This window comes from Medicago truncatula, chromosome 7 (genome assembly GCF_003473485.1).
Source record: "Medicago truncatula cultivar Jemalong A17 chromosome 7, MtrunA17r5.0-ANR, whole genome shotgun sequence".
Lineage (NCBI taxonomy): Eukaryota > Viridiplantae > Streptophyta > Magnoliopsida > Fabales > Fabaceae > Medicago > Medicago truncatula.
In genome coordinates, this window is record NC_053048.1 from 48,360,053 (window position 1) to 48,380,066 (window position 20,014).

At 31.4% G+C, this 20,014-nt stretch overlaps 1 protein-coding gene across 1 annotated transcript; it reads right to left on the minus strand.

Moving 5' to 3' along the window:
• Positions 1–3,200: 3,200 nt before the first annotated feature.
• On the minus strand, positions 3,201–4,481 carry LOC25499345 (probable aquaporin TIP-type). Its single transcript, XM_013594576.3, has 2 exons — positions 4,006–4,481; positions 3,201–3,869 (listed from the first exon to the last, which is right to left on the minus strand). The coding sequence occupies exons 1-2, from the start codon at positions 4,384–4,386 to the stop codon at positions 3,498–3,500; spliced, it is 753 nt and encodes a 250-aa protein (XP_013450030.1). The 5' UTR covers positions 4,387–4,481; the 3' UTR covers positions 3,201–3,497.
• Between the last annotated feature and the right edge of the window lie 15,533 nt (positions 4,482–20,014).

The following is a 20,014-nucleotide window of genomic DNA, read 5'->3' on the forward strand; positions in this document are numbered from 1 at the left end:
TACACCACATGATAATACAACTATCTACTTTCAATTCAAAATCAAAATCAAAACTTTCTCGTGAAACAACAACAAAGCGGAACCATAGTAATATCAATCAGTCAAAATAATAAGGTGAAAATGATGGCTACGTAATAAGGTGAAAAGGGAAGCCATAAATATTTTTTTGATGCTTGTTACAAGTTTATAGATATTTGTGTAGAAGTTAAACGAGACAGATTTTGACAAAATTGAGATGCATAAGCTAATTTCAATTATTACAATAAGTTTATCCAATTCCTTTTCATATTTCTTTTTCTACATATGTTTTTGGAAAAGTTTATCCAAACTAGGTCTATGTCTTGTTTATTTATCTGCAGTGTGATAATTTGTGGTCTGTATGTACAAATGTTGTCTAGATATATACATCTACAGACTGCAGGGAGGTAATGAGTTTCGATTTTTGTGGCGATTGCTACCGAACCAGCTCCAAACATTCTGGCTGATTTAATCAACATCTCTATTCACAATTTCAAGCACGGATACATACACGACACGGACACTGACACCACTAATAATTTGAGAAAATAGTGTAATTACAAGTGTCGGTGTCGTATCGATGTCGTACACTATACATATCCGACAACGGGGCACGCCTAATTCAAAGAGTGTCCATGTTTCATAGCTGCAAATTGAAAGGGTCGCTCTGGCCTACTATAAAAATTGAACCATGTTGAATCTATGATCATAGCAATCTGTTAATACAAATCATGGCGCGGAGATCCATTTTTTCTTAACTGTCAAAATTGACAGTTAAATTGTGCATAGCCGACTCTATTGTAAAGAGTGGGGAGTCCACACAATTTATTTTTTTTGTGCCGTCTTTGCTTTGTGTATTTATTGATCTCTGGTTATTAGATAAATAAGTTTTATACCTCAAAAAAAAAAAAGATAAATAAGTTTTATAGAATTAAATATAGGTAAAAAATTTGATAATCATACTCATATGTTGAATCAGTCATATCACGTTCAAATCGGATTTTCATATTTAAAAAATTTCTAAAAAAAATTTGAACCACAAATTTGATGCTATGAGATGACATAACCTTTCATTGTTGATTCGTACCACTCGATCATATACCATGAAAAATTTGTAGTATTGTTTTTGGTTCTACATGTGATAATCACTCTTACATGTTGCACTAGTTTGTTCACTCTTAAGACCAGATAACCACATTTTTAAGATTTGTCGAACCCCCGAATTTGACACTATGACATGACATGCAACCTTTCATTGTTAAGTCCAAGGTTATTAAAAAGCTTAATTGCAGTTTTGGTCACCTAAGTATCACAATCTTGCGATTTTGGCCCCTTATAAAAAACAATAACAAATTAGCCCCTTAAAGTTTACCCCCTTTTGCACTTTTGGCCCACAGATCAATTTTGACTAAGTCAATGCATACGTGGCACCCACATCATTTAAAGTGAGGTGCCATGTGTGACTTTCTATTTTTTTTAGAGGGCCAAAATCGCAAGATTGTGATACTTAAGAGGCCAAAACTGCAATTAGACCTAATAAACATAGTGATATGGGTGCCACGTATGCATTGACTTGGTTATTGTTACAAGATTGATTTGTTATTATTTTTTTATAGAAGCCAAAATTACAAGATTGTGATACTTAAAAGATCAAAACTGTAATTAAACCTTATTAAAACTGCGTCGATTAAAAAACTTTGTCATAAAGGGTTAGCAGTTTTTACATGTTCCCATGTTTTCACTTTTCACCCAAGTGTTCCGAAAATAAATGTGCTATAATATTTTACTTTCTTTTGAAAATAACTGGCAAAATGAAGTATTTTAGCTTATATGAGGGTAAAACGAGCAATTCATACTAAATGTAGAAATAAGGATACGATCATTAAAGCGAGCGCGGAGCTTCTTCGAATTTTTATTTTTTTTCATTAAGGTATAAGATAAATTTTTCAGAACAACTCATATTCTCTACTTATTCTTTTAAAAGGGAATTTTTATCCACTAAGTTACCTCAAAACAACAATTCTTAATAAAATCGCTGACACAAAAATAGTATGGCAAGGACCATTACATAAAGTGAAAGGCACATTTAGTTTGGAAATTAGTCTTCTTTCATTTTCTTTCACATGCTGTGTAACCACACACATTATTTGTTCGGCATACATACTAGCCCATGCCATGAATTAATTCAATCTTCTTCTCTCTGTCGATATCACTACTTTTGCTGCCCATTTCTTACATAATTTCTCAATCCGTCCTTTAAGTTTATCGAAAGCACAGACGGAAGCATGTTTATGAAAAATTTGATTATTATATGTGGAGTTCTAATTTCTTTCGCTGGATCCCAAACAGACACAAGCCTCTAGGAAAAGGAAAGCTTTTACTATAATTAACTACTCTACTATCAAATCACCGTTTTGATTTCTTTTCTTTTAAAGAAGATTACTATTTAGATTTAGAATCACCAAGTTAGATTTATTTGACAATAACACAAAGGAGGCGTATAATAAGTAAATTATCTTATTTTAAATATAAATTTTATTTTTTTGTCATTTTACTTTTGAAAATAATTGTGCATCATTTACAACAAAATTAACCGTTTATTACGTATATTAATATTATTGTATATATTGTGATGGACTAGCGATCATTTGGATGCTTGAGATATATGTAGTTCAAAAGATACTACCAAAAAAAATATGTAGTTGAAAAGAAAAATATAAGAAATTAGAATAAGAGGATGTAACAAAATAAAAAAAGAGATGCCTAGGGGATTATACTCCATTCTCTAACAACTCCACATTCATTCTCCTACATTAATGTACAAAAAAGGTCAATATTTTACTCTTCCAAAATGTCGTACTATAACATCATTAATTAGTTTTTTTTTTTTTGGTCAAGTAGTCTAATGGCTAAAAATTCACTTTTAAAGTGAATAAGTGGGGTGTCTGGGGTTCGAACCCCGACCCCTGCATATAATGATGCACTGTTCCTGCCAACTGAGCTATGCTCACGGGGACAATTAGCTCTTTTTATCCTTCTACAAAGTTTCATTTCCACTATTATTAGAAAGAGTTAAATCAAACAAAAAAAAGGACAATCATTTTAATCAATTCCAAGAGAAGTTGCAAGAAAAAAAAGTAAAGTTTATCTTTTTTGTTTTGAAGGGAGAAAAAACAAAGAAGTTGAATCAATCATACAACGAAGCAGAGGCGAAATTATAACATTGATTGAGTGGTGGACCTGCTGACTAAGAACCTGCTAGGCCAAGCATGTACAAAATAATTTAACCATTCCAACATCACTTCACTAACCAACGTACAACCAAAGATCAACGGGCACCATTTTTCAACAGAAAAGAAACAATCCACCCTCAATAATTAAAAAAGGACACAAGAAAGGAAATTAACATTCACATAAAATAAAAAGAAAGAAATCATCGAGGAATTCAATAATACAGAATTTCAAATTTCATTTCCCATCTAGTAGTCAGTAGTTGGGAGCTGCTCGTGGGTGCTGTTGATGAAGAGAACCTCATAGACAAGTCCAGCAATTCCACCACCGATAAGTGGGCCAGCCCAGTAGACCCAGTGGTTGGACCAGCTCCAGCTCACAACAGCAGGCCCGAATGACACTGCTGGGTTCATGGATGCTCCGGTGAAGGCTCCACCAACCAAAATGTTAGCACCAACGATGAAACCAATAGCAATTGGTGCAATAATTCCAATGTTACCCTTCTTTGGGTCAACGGCTGTAGCATACACTGTGTACACCAATCCAAAGGTCATCACAATCTCCAACACCAAAGCTGGTCCAACTCCAACTCCCTCTGATAGTCCGAATGCTGGAACAGACTGCAAACAAACATTTTTTATATCATCAAATTCAAATATATTTCATTTTGATCATATATAATTACTTGCTAAGAGGGTAACACTCACTCACTCCGGTTCTATATATGTATAAAATCCAATGAAATATTAAACTTACCGAAGCGGTGACAAAGACAAGGAGGGCGGAAGCAACAATGGATCCGAGGAGTTGAGCGATGATGTAAACGATACCACGGAGGAGGGTGATGTTACCACCAACGAAGGCACCGAAGGTGACAGCGGGGTTGACATGTCCACCGGAGATGTTAGCACCAACGGAGACAGCAACAAAGAGAGCGAATGCATGGGCGATGGAGGCAGAGATGAGACCGGCAGGGGTGGCAGCACCGTCGTTGGTAAGCTTGTTGTATGCGATACCGGAACCTGAACCGGCAAAGACAAAGATGAAGGTTGAGATGAACTCAGCCAAACCTGCTTTCAAGGTGTCTGGGTGAGTTGCCTCTTGAGGTGTTCCTACGGCGATGTTTCTGATAGGCATGTTGAAATAATCGCTTTTGTTAACAAACACTCACTCTTTTTTTTTAGTTACTGTGAAAGCGCTTTCTGGTTTTCGCTTCTGCTTGTTTTCGTTTCCTATCTTGTGTGTTACTTATATGGAGAACGACCGGCCTTTTGGTTCACCGGTAGTAACGGGTTACCGGTTGAAATATTTCAATATTAGAATTTTTTTTCATGATACCTCCAAAATTGGGAGGAATCAACATTTTAATAAAAACCAAGCCAGAAAAGAAACAATGTTATTTGATGACAGCCTGTGTGACATGTATGTTATTCTTTTCCTTCTTTTTTGTGTGAATCAATATTATTTTTTAACTCACTAAAAGATTGAATGTGATCGATTTTTGAGGTTGAATTGAATCACAATATCTTTGATTAATTTGAAAAAGACTACAATTATTTGTTTGCATATAATCTGGTAAGAACCACTAAAACTCGCATTCAAATGTGAGGTTTTTGAAGTCTATTAGTGAAGATGTTCAACTAACAATTTCGATATTGTTTGTTGAGTTAGGATTAAAAGAACATTTAATTCCATTTATTTATATTAGGTAATATAGTAGATAAATTCACACACATCATATGTGGAGAAGTTAGAAATACCTCTGCTAACTATCATTCGATTGATCTACACTTACAAGTTGATTTTGTTATAAGTGAAGAAATAAAAATGCAAGGTTCATACTCCAACCCGTACATATAATGTCCCTTGATAAATAACAACCGAGCTACATTCACGGGACTGATTCCACTTTCACTTGATTGTGTTATTTATTTATTTCAAATATTTTGGATTTGGATATATCCTCATCACCTATGTTGTGTTGCTCTCAAATACAGCGAAGCAATACGGGGATCCACCATCCTTGAACTGACACGTGTCTGAGATGGATAAGAGCCACGTCATACAGCTTATTAGTGGTAATTATTTCTAGTCTTTTTTATGTCTAGATTGTTCCAAGAGCAATAGCACCTACTACACATTTCATTTACTTTCTTTTTTAAGGAATTTCATTTACTTTTAAGACGTAGTACATGATTATAGCAATAGAATTGTTATGATTATCTTGCGAGCATAAAATAAAATGTAGTAATTGTGAATTGTTGTAGTGCATAATGCAACAAATTTAATAATCTTCTATAGCTCCAATGACTTAATTAATCACTAATCACTAATATAATAAATCGGATAAGATTATTAGGAGATTAGCATTGCCTACCGGAAAAATAAGGTATTATTAGCAGACGGTGACTGACACGTTGATGAATTATATTTGTTATTTTATTATTAAAAAATAAAATAAAATGTGATATGTAGGTATGTGACTTTTCTTATAATATGGTATTTTTTGTGTAACGTTACCTTTATAGGAAAAAAAAAAAAAGTACCTTTCGGTAATTGAATTTGATTTCCCTCCAATCCATGTCCTACGATTGGAGTGGCTCAGTTTTTTTTTTTTCCTCAAAGCTATTAGCTAAGTTGGTCCCCTCAATTATTTGTACAAGCAAACAGGTGAACCCTGTGCCCCTTGAATCACGTAAATATTCTGTTTCGAGGCATTTTACTTAATCAAAAATTTATTTTAGTTTTTTCCATATTTTATGTTTCTTTTGTTAAAAAATAAACTTATGATACTTAATATGTTTGGTTTTTATTTCTAAAATGGAAAACTGTAATATTTTAAAAGTATTAAAATGCCGCAAAAAAAAAATATTGATAAATGTTTCCTCACTTGGCATGACAACTTCAATAATCCCAACCGTTTTATCAAGTTCTTTAAGCATATTTCCTTCACCAAGTAGTTCAAATGAATGTGGTGTGCCTTTGTTTTAATTTTAAGAATGTGCTGTACCTATTATCATTATTTTGCCAAAAATAATGGACCAAACAGCGACAAATAAATGTGTAACGGGTGAGAAAAGTATACCGTCCCAAATTTGGAGTGAGAGTTACATTTACAAATAAAGAGAACTCCTAATGAGTATTCAATGGATTAATTCGATTGTGTATTCGATGGATTAATTCAATGTGTTTGTTTTGGATTAAATATTATGAACATGATTTGCCAACTCAGTCGCAATCACTGGTTGTTAATCATTGCATTATCATCTATTTAAATACGTTATCATCGAAGTATTTTATAAACCATGCCAAAGTACTGCTCAGTTTTATTTCTTATTTATAATTGGAGTCTTTTTTTTTTTTTTTTTTTAGGAATTATACTTGGGAGGGTTGAAACTAATCCAACGCAACACTTGCATCCTAAATTAACTAGATATGTTGTCTCAATTGGTTTTAGGCTATGTTTGGATTAGGAAGGAAAGTTTGAGGAAAGAATGTATGGAAATAATGTTGTAGGAATGAAAGTGAAAATAAATCAAAAGGAAAGTAATGGTTGTTTGGTATTAATGAAAGAGGAAGGAAAGAAAAATACTTTTATTACTAAATGACTTAAATATCCCTAATCATAAATTGATTATTAATTATATAGTATATTAGAGTTAAACACAAAATTAATATATTAATACAGGTCTTGTTCAAAAAATATATATTAATACAGGTAACATGTTTTTTTTGAATATAATACAGGATGTTAATATATACATGAATATAGACATTAATTTATTTGTAGATATGCTATATAAATATAATATGTTATATAACTATAGTATTTATTTGTATATATGTGGGGGGTAAAATTGGAACAAACAAAAAAATGATACACTTTTTCAACTTTCTGCGGTGTGTATAGGTCGGAAACAATTTTGTGGGTCGGACCCACTTATCTTTCTTTCCTTGATCATTGTTCTCTCGAAACAAACAGCGGAAGGATTTTTGATTTGCTTGCTTTCCATCCTTAACCAATATTTTCTTCCACATTCTTGTGTTCCAAACACACCCTTAGGGTTTGACGGAGATGGTCTCAATTTCTTAAAATATGTTGACGGTTAAATTTTTCTTATCTCAACTTTTGCACAAAGAATAAAAACAAAAAAAAACATAATTGAAGGTAAGTGAACGACAAGTTGTGCTGTTAGATCTTTTTGAATATATTACTAATATTTTAATTGAAATATATTTAATTTATTTATACAAAATACATGCCCCCTGTTACTTGATATGTTGTTTCAAAGGGTCGTGTGCTTTCAAAAGAATTAATTTACATTTGTCTTTCATTCATGTATAAATGTTTCTAGAAAACAAATTTATTCATTAAAAATATAGTGATAAGATTTTCAATTTCATTTGAGAAATTAAGATGATAATGTTAAACGTAATGTTTCTTGCAAAAAAACTTAATTTAGCACCAAATTTTCTAAAGCTCCTCTTTTGGTGGATCCTGCTTATATATGTTTGTTTCCCTCGCGATAAAAATTAATTTAGTCTCTTGAATTCTTCCCCCTTGGTTATTATTATAAAATATGTAAAAATTTATAGGTAAAATAATAACAATAGAAATGTATTGAATTAATTATTCTCATAAATCGCTCTATGAATGAGTCAATCCTCAAATTTGTCCCAAATATTAACAGTTAGGTTCAGTATAATTTGGATCTATGGAAAAATTGGTCCAACATGAACCTGTTTTTTTAACCCTCAAATTAGATGGTTCCACCAAATCTTATTATAGTCCATCAACACCAAATCAAACCTACAATACTTTCTCATGTTCTTCTCTCTTGTGTGTTGTCTGTCTCTTCCAGCCACCGAAACCATCTTGTTCCTCACAATTACAACAGTATAGTTTGTAAATTTTTTAAAAACCAAAATTCAATTATGAACACATGACACTTGCATTAATTAGCCGTTAATTAATGAGAATAAAAAACAAGGAAAGGAAAAGCGATTTTAAAAAAAGAATTGGTGTGCTTATTGTAAGATATTTTGTAGTATCACTTTCCTTTGAGTACACAAAGAAGAAGAGAGAAAAGGAAAATTGTGCAACAAATATCAGAAGATTTGAATTTGATGAATCTTTGATGCCAAATAACAATGGGTTTGTTTCCAAGATATGGCCGTTCAGAAGAAAGTTCATGAATTGAGCTCAAAGTTTTAAACCTATTCTTTACAAATTGTGGGAATTTATGATGATGATATTGCTTCTGTTTTGTGTATATTTGTTGAACTGCAGCAAACGAGGAAAAGAGTTTGCAGCACCTCCCTGTTGGAGAGAGGAAGAGGGAGAAAAAAAAAAGAATAAAAAAAAAAATTTGATGGGTGGAATAAGATACAGTGAAGTGAATGCATGATAGAATCTATAAGCTTGTTTAATCTAATGGATAAAAATGTTGGTTCAGTATAGACCAATACATCTATGAGTCCATGCTAAATGGCACCTAAAAGTCATTGTTTCACTAGTTATTGAAAATGAGATAAATTTCAAAGGAAACTTTAAAATCGTAATTCATCATGCTAAATAATTTAAATGAAGTCGGTTTGGCAGATTATGAGTACAAAAAAGGTTATCAAAAGTGTTAATTAATATTTAATTGGATCAAACAAAATATTGTTCATCGAGATTGTGATGTCTAATGATTCCATTGGATCTGTTCAAGCTTATTATAATACAATATCCTCTAATACAGCTCTTCATATAGTGGATTAGGCCTCGAGACGGGGCCCAGGATGGTATTTTTATGTAATAGTAGAGTTATTTTTTTTGTTAATACGTACTAGTAGAACTACTACAGTAGTGTTTTTTTTTTGAAAGATTAGAACTACTACAGTTGTAAGTAAAACTTTGCCACATTAGTATATTTTGTAATATGCGAGTCATCACAGTCTTAACTCTTAATGTGTTAAAAACAATTTAGGTAATGGACCAAAGTTTATTTAGATAATATAAAATGAAATATGAAAGGATATTATGTGGCATATGCCAACTTCAATTTTCTGTTCACAAGCTTATAGTGCCCTCTACTCTGAATATATTGAGTTATGATACATAGACATCATTAGATGGTAATACACCTCTTGACACTTACACAAAAATCTGACATGTGGTCACGTAGATCCCGTACAAGCATATTTTCTCTTTCATCTCCTCTTCTCTCTTCCTAGTGCATGGGGTGTACAAAGGTGTATGAGAATAAAGGGTGTTTATGTAACATTTTCCGAATATATTAAATTGAAACCAAATAAATTTAGAGCCAAATGGCCCCACTCATAAGATTCAAAGAGAGGAAGTTTTATTTTTTACTCATGGCGTAAGGCTCAAAATAAAACCAACACCATATTCTCTTATTTTGTCAGAGGCGCTTATATTGTTAATTTTTTTGAGTAGTTTGTCAATGATTAGGTATATGCATGTGAAGTTGTGAGGCTGGGATTGATTTAACGGTTGCCTAAACAGCTAGCAATTTGTAATTATTTGAGTCAACAAACAAGTAGTTTCGTTCTTAACCAAAAAAATAAAAAATAGTCTTTTTGGATTTAGGCCGGTAGTTTAATATAGCTAACCATGAGTTTGATTTGATTTTTGAGAGAAATTTGATTCAAATGAAAAATAAAATTCATAAAGTCGATTTTGTAAAGATGGGAGAGACCTAATATTAAAAATCTAATATGATATCACATATAATCAATCGAGTAACCTATTATATCCAAGCAACAACATTTATAGTGTTGACGTGAGCCAACCTCTGACCTAAATATCACAACACTGTTCGTTAGTCGGGTTCAAAATTGTGAGTGTTGTTTGTAAACTGTCATTAACCATGATTTCAAACAAATGTGAAAACTATAAAAACATGTTAATTTTACAAATCAACAAATCCATTATAATGACTTGAAACTTTAAAGTATGTTCTGTTCAATGTCTCGTGTTTAATTCTTCTCGGTTTCAATTTCAATGAACTAGTTTTGCTTTTTAAAAGAATATTTCAAATTAACATAATTAATTGAAAAAGAATAGCATGATAAGGACTAAATAATAAAAAATTCCGCCTCCCCGCAGCACATGAAATTTAAAACAATGAGGTGAAGAGGACCACCACAACGTGACGCCCTTGCTGTGTGTTTGGACGGAGTGGTAGTGCAGCATTTGTCTTTGTCTGTGTTGTGTTTATAATTATCAAAACCGTCCAAAAAGCACCACAAAACCATTCACATCATTTATCAATCACCATCACTAACCTTATTCTCCTTCTTAAACCCAAATAAATACTACGAATACGCTATGTCTGCTACTATTTAAGCTTAGTTAATCATACTACATTTCATAACCACATAATATTATTCTAATATTCCTATAATTTTTTCTTACAATGATGTCATACAAAGTTTCTTACAGCAAAAGTAAACCGAAGTCGCAACTCAAGATTCACACAATGGTACGATAATGCTAACGACTTTTCTTAATATTGTAGATAAAAAAAGGATATATTTCTCATTATAATTTATTTAATACTTGTTCTAGGCTCACTACCAAAAAGCCCTTAATTCCTTGCATATATAAAATCCAAAACGTCACCGTGAACATAGCTCAGTTAATAGAGATAATGCATAATATATGCAATGTATGAGGTTCAAATCTCAAACATAAAAAAAAATATATATATAAAACTCGAACACATTTTTATTAGACCAAGTCTAACCAATATTGGATTATTTATTCCATCTTATCATTGCCCCAACGACTAACTAAAATTTTCTCGGCCCGCCACTGATAACATTTTCTTATCAACCTTCATCTCTAACACAAGGGATGCAACATCTAACCTTTCAATACTTCTCACTCTTACTCTTATATTAAGTCGATCGTTAGAGTTTTTACATGTATCCTAACTTGTATCTCTAGGGTCGCTACTTGGCAAAGGACTCTTAGGTACCGTTTGGCCCGGTTTTTTTTTCCAGCTTTTCTACGTTTTTAAGGAGAAGTTAGGCCAAACACAATATCAATAAAGTACCTTCGAAAAAAAGTACTTTTTTTAGAATGCATAAAATTGAATGGAATGAGCTTTAACCAAAAGTTGTTGAATGCTACTTCAAAAAACTATTTCTCCTCCAATTTATTTCACAAGCACCTCTCTTCAACTCCCGCCGGCAACCTTTTGTTTTATTTTTTCAATATGCTTTTTTCTTCCATTTTATTTTATTTTATTTTTTTTACCGGTCCATTTAATTTTTTAATGAGGTTCCATTTAAGTTTATTATCTATTTTTTTAAGGAATTTTATTATCTTTTTATCACTTATATATTAATTTCAATATCTTTTGATCATCACAACCACGCAAATATTTGTATTCACGCTGTCAATGAATGACACCGAATATTTTTATTCCCTTTCTTCAACCACGGAAATACACAAACACATTAGTGTTTAGAGTAATACTTTATGTTCCTCTTTCTGTTTTTTTTTTGTTATGCTAATGCGTATAATTTTTGTTGGTGTTGTGTAATGCGTATAATTATTTTTTATAAAATTTTGATTTTAATTAAAAGTACAAGTGTAGTTGCCTAAAAAAATTATACTTATATATAATTTACACATTTGTATTGTAATAAACTATGCATATCTTTTTCTTATTAAAAAAACTAAACATATTTTTTTCAATGACACCAGCAATGTAACAAATATAATATTATATATATATAAATTCTTATCTTTTTGACCAACATTAAAAATATGGTATTCTTATAACAAAATTTGTTATAGAGTATAATTGGAAAAGAAAAAACCAATTATTCTCATTATATATACACACATATACATATTATAGATATGATTGAGCGTGACGAAGAAAGCAATATAAATGAAGAAATCAGTTCATATAATCCAGGAAGAGTGCAAGATGGAGGCTACATGAATAAAGTTAGAAATCAAATAGGAGTTGCGTTGATGGAGAGTAGAAATGTTTGAGTTTGTGATGATTTATGTCTTTAAAAAAAAATGATTATTGTTTTTAATTTTCCAAACTACTTTGATATTATTTATGTTATTATTTGAGCCTCCTTAAATTATTTCTCCTATTCAAATATTTAACAAGTCGTTTATATGATGATACAAATTTGTATTCATGTTACACAAAATAAACGTCATTGAGTAAATATAGTATTGGTAAAAATATATCTTTTATATTTTAAATATTTTTTCACTTCAAAAAATATTTTAGACATTTATTTATTTATTATGTTAATTCATAATGAATTCAAAATTTTTTTATTTATAGACAATGCATAAATATATACAAGGTCCCGGGTTCGAACCCCAGACACCACCAAAAAATAATAAATTCAAAGTTTTGTACAATATTTTGCCAAACAGCTTTTAACTCAAAAATAACTTTAGAACTACAAAAAAATAAAGAAACCAAACAGCTTTAACTTTTTTCTTAAAGAATTTATTTTAACTTTGTTTTAAAGTAGCTTTTAGACCGAAAAAAAGCCTGGTCAAACGGTACCTTATACTATTCCTTTTAATTTTATTATATGTCAAGTTTTTCTAATATATATATGGAAGCGGATTATCCAAAACCCGGTGGCATACATTTTTAGTTTGAAACAATGATCAGATAGAAGGAAGAATAGAGCGTGGCATTGACGTGGAAATGGGCCAGTGCATGTTAGTTTACAGGCTAATACTGATTGGTCAATTCAATATTGAAATTGAGTTGCAGCAATTACAGCTGTATTGAGTGGGACCATCACGTAACAAATAAGATTTTAGATTGGGAGAATATCATATCATACATGGATCTATATTATATATATCACTGGTGAGAAGGTGCGGCGGACAAGCTTATAAAAAAATAATATATTTGCAATATAAGTGCTTATTTTAGAAGTCATTTTAGGCATTGTAGATAGACATAAATTGACCATTTCCATTTTTATGAAATTATTTCTTGTCTTGGTTCAAAAACAACCCCTTCACGTATTTATTCCACTGAGCTATGTAACACGTTACTCCCTCCGTCTCTAAATAAATGGTCTATTTGATCATTTCACACAGATTAAAAAAAGTGTAAAGATGAAAGAAAGAGAGTAATACTTTTATTGAATTGCCCTTGTCATTATTTTGAAACTTTTTCACTTTTAAGTAATGATTACTTTCTTTGTTTCACTACAAACTTTAACATGGGGACCACAAAAAGTATTTATAAGGGGTAAATCTGTCAAATTTTGCTTAGAAATCTGAGAAGATCAAATATTGTGGGACAAATATTTTTTACAAATAGGTCACTTATTTAAGGACGGAGGGAGTATTATTATTGGGCATTGTTTGTTACAGTTTCGCATCGTGTCAGCATAGTGTTCCATGTTCTTATGAATTTAGTTAAGTGTCTTAGGGCAAAAATACAATGGAGGGGACAATCATTGCTTGCCATGTGCAGGGAACCAAAAGGGAAAAAGGGAAAAAGTATGTGAGAAAAAGTTGAGCTATTTTTGGAGGGTAATAATTATTAATTAACTTGTTCAATCAATTTTAATTGACACCATAAATCACCAAGAAAATTATTCTATAAATAAAATTAGGAAAATGCTTAATCAGCAAAAAAAATATCATAACGAGAACATCACGAAGGGGTATTATTGTTATGAATTGAAATTCCACTACCCCACCAATCCGTTTTTTCCGGCCAACATGTTATGTGATTGGTTGCAAGGACGAGATCTAGACAAAAAGCCTTGCGAGAAATAGCAACGCTAATAAAATTATTTTTAAAATTTTCAAAACTAAGTGATTTTTCCATATTTATCATTCTAATATTTTGTGTTTATTTACTATGAATTATACATGTCGATTAATATTTGAAAGAAATAGAGTCCATTATATTACACTCTACAAACATAAAATTCAGTTAAAATTGTGTTTGGTAAGTGAGTTTCCAAAGTTTGATAGACAAATGTTGTTGTTATTTTTACAAGACAAATTGTTATTACTCTCCTTAAATTGTAAGCAGACAAGTTTATAGCAAGGATACAAAGCTGCAAACCAGTTAGCTAAAAAAATCAATACGATTTGCATTTTTGGTTGATAATGAAATTTTTATTCTGAAGAAAACATAAAGGGTCCCATACCCACCGGCCGGAAAACAGAAAAAGACAAAATGGCGCAAGCATATGTTAAAATGACTTATTGTATTTTAGTCATTCAACTATAGAATCTTAGCCCCATCCTCGTTGTTTTTATTTTTATTTTTTCAAATTTTGAAAAGTACATTGAATTTCAGTTTATTTTTTTGTGGTAGCATATATACCTAATCTATTTATATTAGTTTTGTGGCGCAAGCATATATTAGTTTTGAATTTTTGAAATGCATACCACACTCTATTTACCTAATCTTTTTTTTGGTTACAACTCTATTTACCTAATCTCATCATGAATGATGAAGTCATCCAATATGAAAAATATTAACATATATTAGTGTAAAATAGAGTGGTATACATTTCAAATAAATAATTATTAAATGCGTTTCAATGATTGTTTTAATGTAAAATATTATTTTTCATAATAAACTGGTTTGTTTCAATGATTTGATAAAATAAAAAATATACGATCCATCTGAAAATCATATTTAAACCAAATTAGCTTCTTTTTTTACTCAAAATCATATGAATAATGAAAATTCATATGTCAAAAAATCAAAAGAACGAAAATAAGATGGAAAACTGGTTCGTAATTCTATCAAAAAAAAAAAAACAAAAAAAAACTGGTTCGTAATTAATTGGGCAAATCCAACCTGATCTATAATATAGTGACCCGTCAGTGATCACCCAAATGCATTGAGTTGTTACAAATTGACAGTTTTAATGATAGAATGTTTGAGTTTTCCTGTAAAGACGAGTTATATTTTTAGCTTCCACTCTATATCGATCAACAATACTGATTGTGCTTCGTTGTGGTTAACTGGTTATTGATTATAGAGGTAGATATGTATGACAATATTTAAGGTTTGGACAAGGAGGTAATTATAGTACTCATCATCATTCTCATTCTCATTCTCATTCTCATTCTAGAAGGTAGACAGTATTCGTATGTGGGTGGCAGCTTCAAATTTGTACACATACATGTTTGATACAAGGTACATATACTTGTACACTACTTACTTTAACTGAAATAAATAGGTTAGCAACAAATACAACTGTTACATCTTCATAATATTTTTCAATTAGAGTGATGATATGATTTGAGCCTCTAAGCATTTTAAAAAAATATAATCTTGAAAATACCAAGCTACTGATTTAATTTTTTATTTTTTTTTTAAACAAAGAGGGACTACGAAAATGTAATATCCCAACAGAATCAGGAAAAAGTAATGAGTTAATATATGAGCCGGAGGGTGCTCATAAAGAGCAATGTTATTTGAACATCAATGTGATTGACAACCACATGGACAACCATCTTTTTACAAAGAAAATCATATATTGACACGAAAACCAAAGCAATAGAGAGATAAAGTAAAAATATAATGTGAGTATAAGAGAGAAAGTTGTCACAAAAGTTGTTAGAAAATGGTTGTCCATATATCATTTCTCGCTCATAAATATCCACACAAAAGTTAGCTTTGCGGTACGTTTAACACACCTTAACCTCCCAATCTAATTCCAGCAATTAGCGAAATTTTTGAACTAACTGGAACCCTGCAACTCCAACAACACCATCTCTAGTTAAGTTTTTCACAACCACCTTACAATCCGCATGCACCTCTACCTTGCTAAAGCCATATCTTTGTGTCAACCTCAAACTCTTCAAAAATTTAGAAAAACCACATAGCCACTCTCCTCCATCTCCTCAAATCAAACCACCACACCCTGCTCGCAAACTACCTTGACACATTCCATCTGAGTTGATTTTATCCCAGTCTGATTGTGGTAGAGTCCAACTAACCGTAATTTGTTGTTTTGCATTCACATCGTTATCATTAACATAACTAGTTGTCTTGTATCTCATAACATAATTTATAACTTGCTGCCACAACTTTTTAGGTCTCTAAAAGCCTGTACAATGCTCCTCTTTATTCCTCCACATTCCAAAAGAGTGGCACGTTATAGACCAAAGCTCTCAATGTATCATCTTTAAAATATTTATTTATTAATTGTCATTTTATTTTATTTTAGAAAAATTTAGATAAGTTCGACCTAGTGTCTCATCAGAGTAAGGGAAGCTCTCGATGTTTAAAAAACTCCGACAAATGTTCTTATTGTAGTGTAGCAAGTGTGAGTTACAAGACCCACATCGTTTAGAAAAGGTCTCAATGTTTAAAAAACACTGACAAATGTTCAACTTGCTTGTGTGATTGCTATTGGCCAATGTGAATGTTCCCCTAAGTCCTCATCATGACCCAACAATGATATTTGAACCGAATCCTTGTATCGAAATTTTTCTAACAATGGCGATCAGATGGTGTGTCAAATGGTAAGTTTTTATGAAAATATGAGTAATCAATACATTAGAAATTGAAATATTTAATTTTTTTAAAAAAATAATTTCTTAATTTAAAATGCTTAAAGAGTTTTTCGGATGCACTCATTTGCATTTGCATTTCCAAATGATGGATGGTGTAACATGAAAAGAAAAATAGTTAAATGTAGTTGGTGTAAAACAAAGTCTATGGCCAATAAACTCAATAAAGATTTTACCGACAGCGAAATCTCCGGAGGAAGTCAATTTCGGCGTGTATAGATAGATAAGTAAATACACTAGTCGCAATATCACCAAGAAAGTGAAAGAATTAGAGAAACATGTCTTCAATGAATGGAGAGTTATGGAGCCTATCAATTCATTTGAGGGAAATACAAATATCTCTGGTTATTAGGGCCCATTTTTATGGACGGAGATGATTTTGAGCCACACATGTTCCATCATTCATCAGACATACAGCAAGATTATAGGATGGAAAATATGTCTAAAAAATGGTGGTGCGTAATGCAAGTGTTTCAACAAGGTTTTTTTCTTCTTACTAGCAGCTATTACATCAGAGTCAGAGTGTGGGCGCATGTCATGGTCGTGAACATGGTCATGGATGAAAGGTCGGTCGGCAAGGACAGCTACAGATACATATACATTATGAATCTTAAGCAACAAAGCTCAATGTCGAGACTACTACATATTTTCAAGATATTGTTCCGATTTGTGGGTCTTTTTTCCCTTCGTCTTATTCGCTTTGTTTCTGCATTGTTTGAAAGGTGTTAATCATTTATGAGACCTATTTGTGTAAGATTTCATCATTGATTCGTTATTTTGATTGAGTTTAGTTTATTTTATTAGAATTTAGTTCATTCCACTATACTCAACTAGGTCATTTTATTATATTTAGTTCATTCTATTAGACCCAAGATATGTAAGTCTCAATATTTATTAAACACTTTTAACATTTTATTTAATATATTACTAAAAAAAACATTTCATTTAATATACTCTTTATGGTTAATTGAGATTCATATAATCTATATAGGGCTAACTTTTTTTTTTTTTGACGTAATATACGGGGCTTACTAGATTAGTGAAATGTGTGAGTGTAGTAATATTTTCTTAAAACAAGTTGATGAAGATTCAATTCATATCTTACAAGATATGTATTTGAATATCTCTACCAATATTAAAAGGTACACTAATTTTATTTTATTTTTAAGAAGTTAAACTAATACACTTAAAATTATTTTTTGGTTACAATGGCAAAGAAAACAACAAAAAACATAAACAAGAAAAACTAAGATCTCAGGAACCAAAGTTCCAATAACATCGTTCCTCAGTAACGGAAGCAGGTCATCAGGGGTGGAGGGTGTGGGGGTGGGGGTGGGTGGTGGTGAAGGTTGAAACCAACATCTGGAGAGGCTCCTCGCATTGCAAGTAAGATTACACATTGATTGCCTTCACAGAGAGTGTCGTGAAGCGCATAGTTGGTTTGGGAAAGCAGCACTTTTATCTCCTGGATGAGAGCCGCATGAACATGAAACCTAGATGTGTTGCCAACGATAAGGTTGATGTAGAGGAGAGAATCGGAGTAGCAAACTAACAAACCTAAATTGGCACCTAATAATCAACAAATTGTTGTATTTGTATTTATTTTTATATTTTATACTTTGGGGAGCTTTTGGCACCATTGGGCCTAAACTTTTCGCAATAAAGAAAGAGTAGAAAATTACCTTTCTCCCATTCAAAATTGTCAATTTTCTTGATCCAGCGAGAATTAATTCACGCTCGCCATTTCACAGCGTAATTAATTCATGTTGACACTTTTCAGATGATTGATCCGACTTAAAAAGTGATTGAACCGATCTAAAAAGTGTTAGTGTGAGTTAAATACCACTGAAAAATATTGAGCGTGAGTTAACTCCCGCCGAATCAAGCGAATGAGCAATTTTTGAAAGAGTATTACAAAGAAAATGTTAGTAGTGTGTTTTAAAAATGATTTGATTATAATTGGGTTGGTACTTCCAAGTGCATACCTCTCAATTCAATTTTCAGAACAGTTGTGGTTAGGTTAGGTGAATGAAACGGTGCAAATAGCTCATGTATTGTATTCTACTCACTCTTTAGCAGGTCGTGAGGATCATTATCTTTGTGTAAATATGTCTGAGGTCAATCCTAGACACACATTTTTCGGCCATAGTAATATTTAGTGGCATAAAGTAATACTTAGTACTGCATTTGGTCTATACGCAACTATGCTATGCTATAAACTAATGTTGCATTTGGTCTATACGCAACACTCTATAGTCGTAGATGAAGGTGCGTCAATTTGTGTGATTTCTCTGAGTTTTATTTTCATATATTCTGTCTTTGTTTGTTAGCGTAAACGAATTAGTTATATTTTTACATTAGATTTATTTTGGTTACATGAGAAAAAGAAATAGAAAACAACAAAGGAAAAGAAATTAATCCCTCAAAAAGGACACTCTTGGTTAGAATATTTGAACAGTAGTTCACTTCGTGGAGAATATGATACAATGAAACATTTGAAAAGTAAAAAATAACATCAAAATGTTAGGATAATGTGATGAAATCTAGCCGTACAAAGAATTTGGAAACATAACTTTTTGAAACATGCTTGCCAATTTTCTCTAGAACTAATTAGAATAAAATAATTTTTTTTAATGATCTGACAATTATAATTGATTAAAAATGTAATTTTTTCCCACCAGCATATATTAAACTTTTACCTTTTTAGGTTTATCTATTTTAATGCATTTTTTAGTATAGTTTCCATAACCTTTTGAGTCAACAATCGGAACAAGTGATATATTATAAGATGAAATGAGCCAAAAACTCCATTTAGACTCATTAAAATCCAATGTAGGAATGCATGTGCGTGTGCGTGTGTGTAGGGGATGCTTAACATGGATGATGGATAAAAAAAACTGATAAAATAAGACAAGTGTTGATGGATCTCATGTTTAAGGATGTTTTTTCAATACTACAAAGCACTTAGTCTTATTTGTTTGATGAATTGTACATACTACATAGATATCACTTCTAACCATGCTCATATTCATGAACATTATCACTTCTTAAGGTACAAATATATTGATGCACGTCAGAAAGTGTGTATATTATCTAATTATTATTACAATTTATTATTTTTTATTCTACTAAAAATATATTAAGATTAGGGTTATGAGTTAGTCATGAATCTTTATAAAAAGGAGGTTATTTCTTGGT

Excerpts from the sequence above, each read along its gene's own strand:
- LOC25499345 (XM_013594576.3), bottom strand. The coding sequence starts at position 4,386 with ATGCCTATCAGAAACATCGCCGTAGGAACACCTCAAGAGGCAACTCAC. Across the intron at positions 3,870-4,005 it reads TTGTCTTTGTCACCGCTTCG|TCTGTTCCAGCATTCGGACT; the intron begins GTAAGTTTAATA and ends GTTTGTTTGCAG.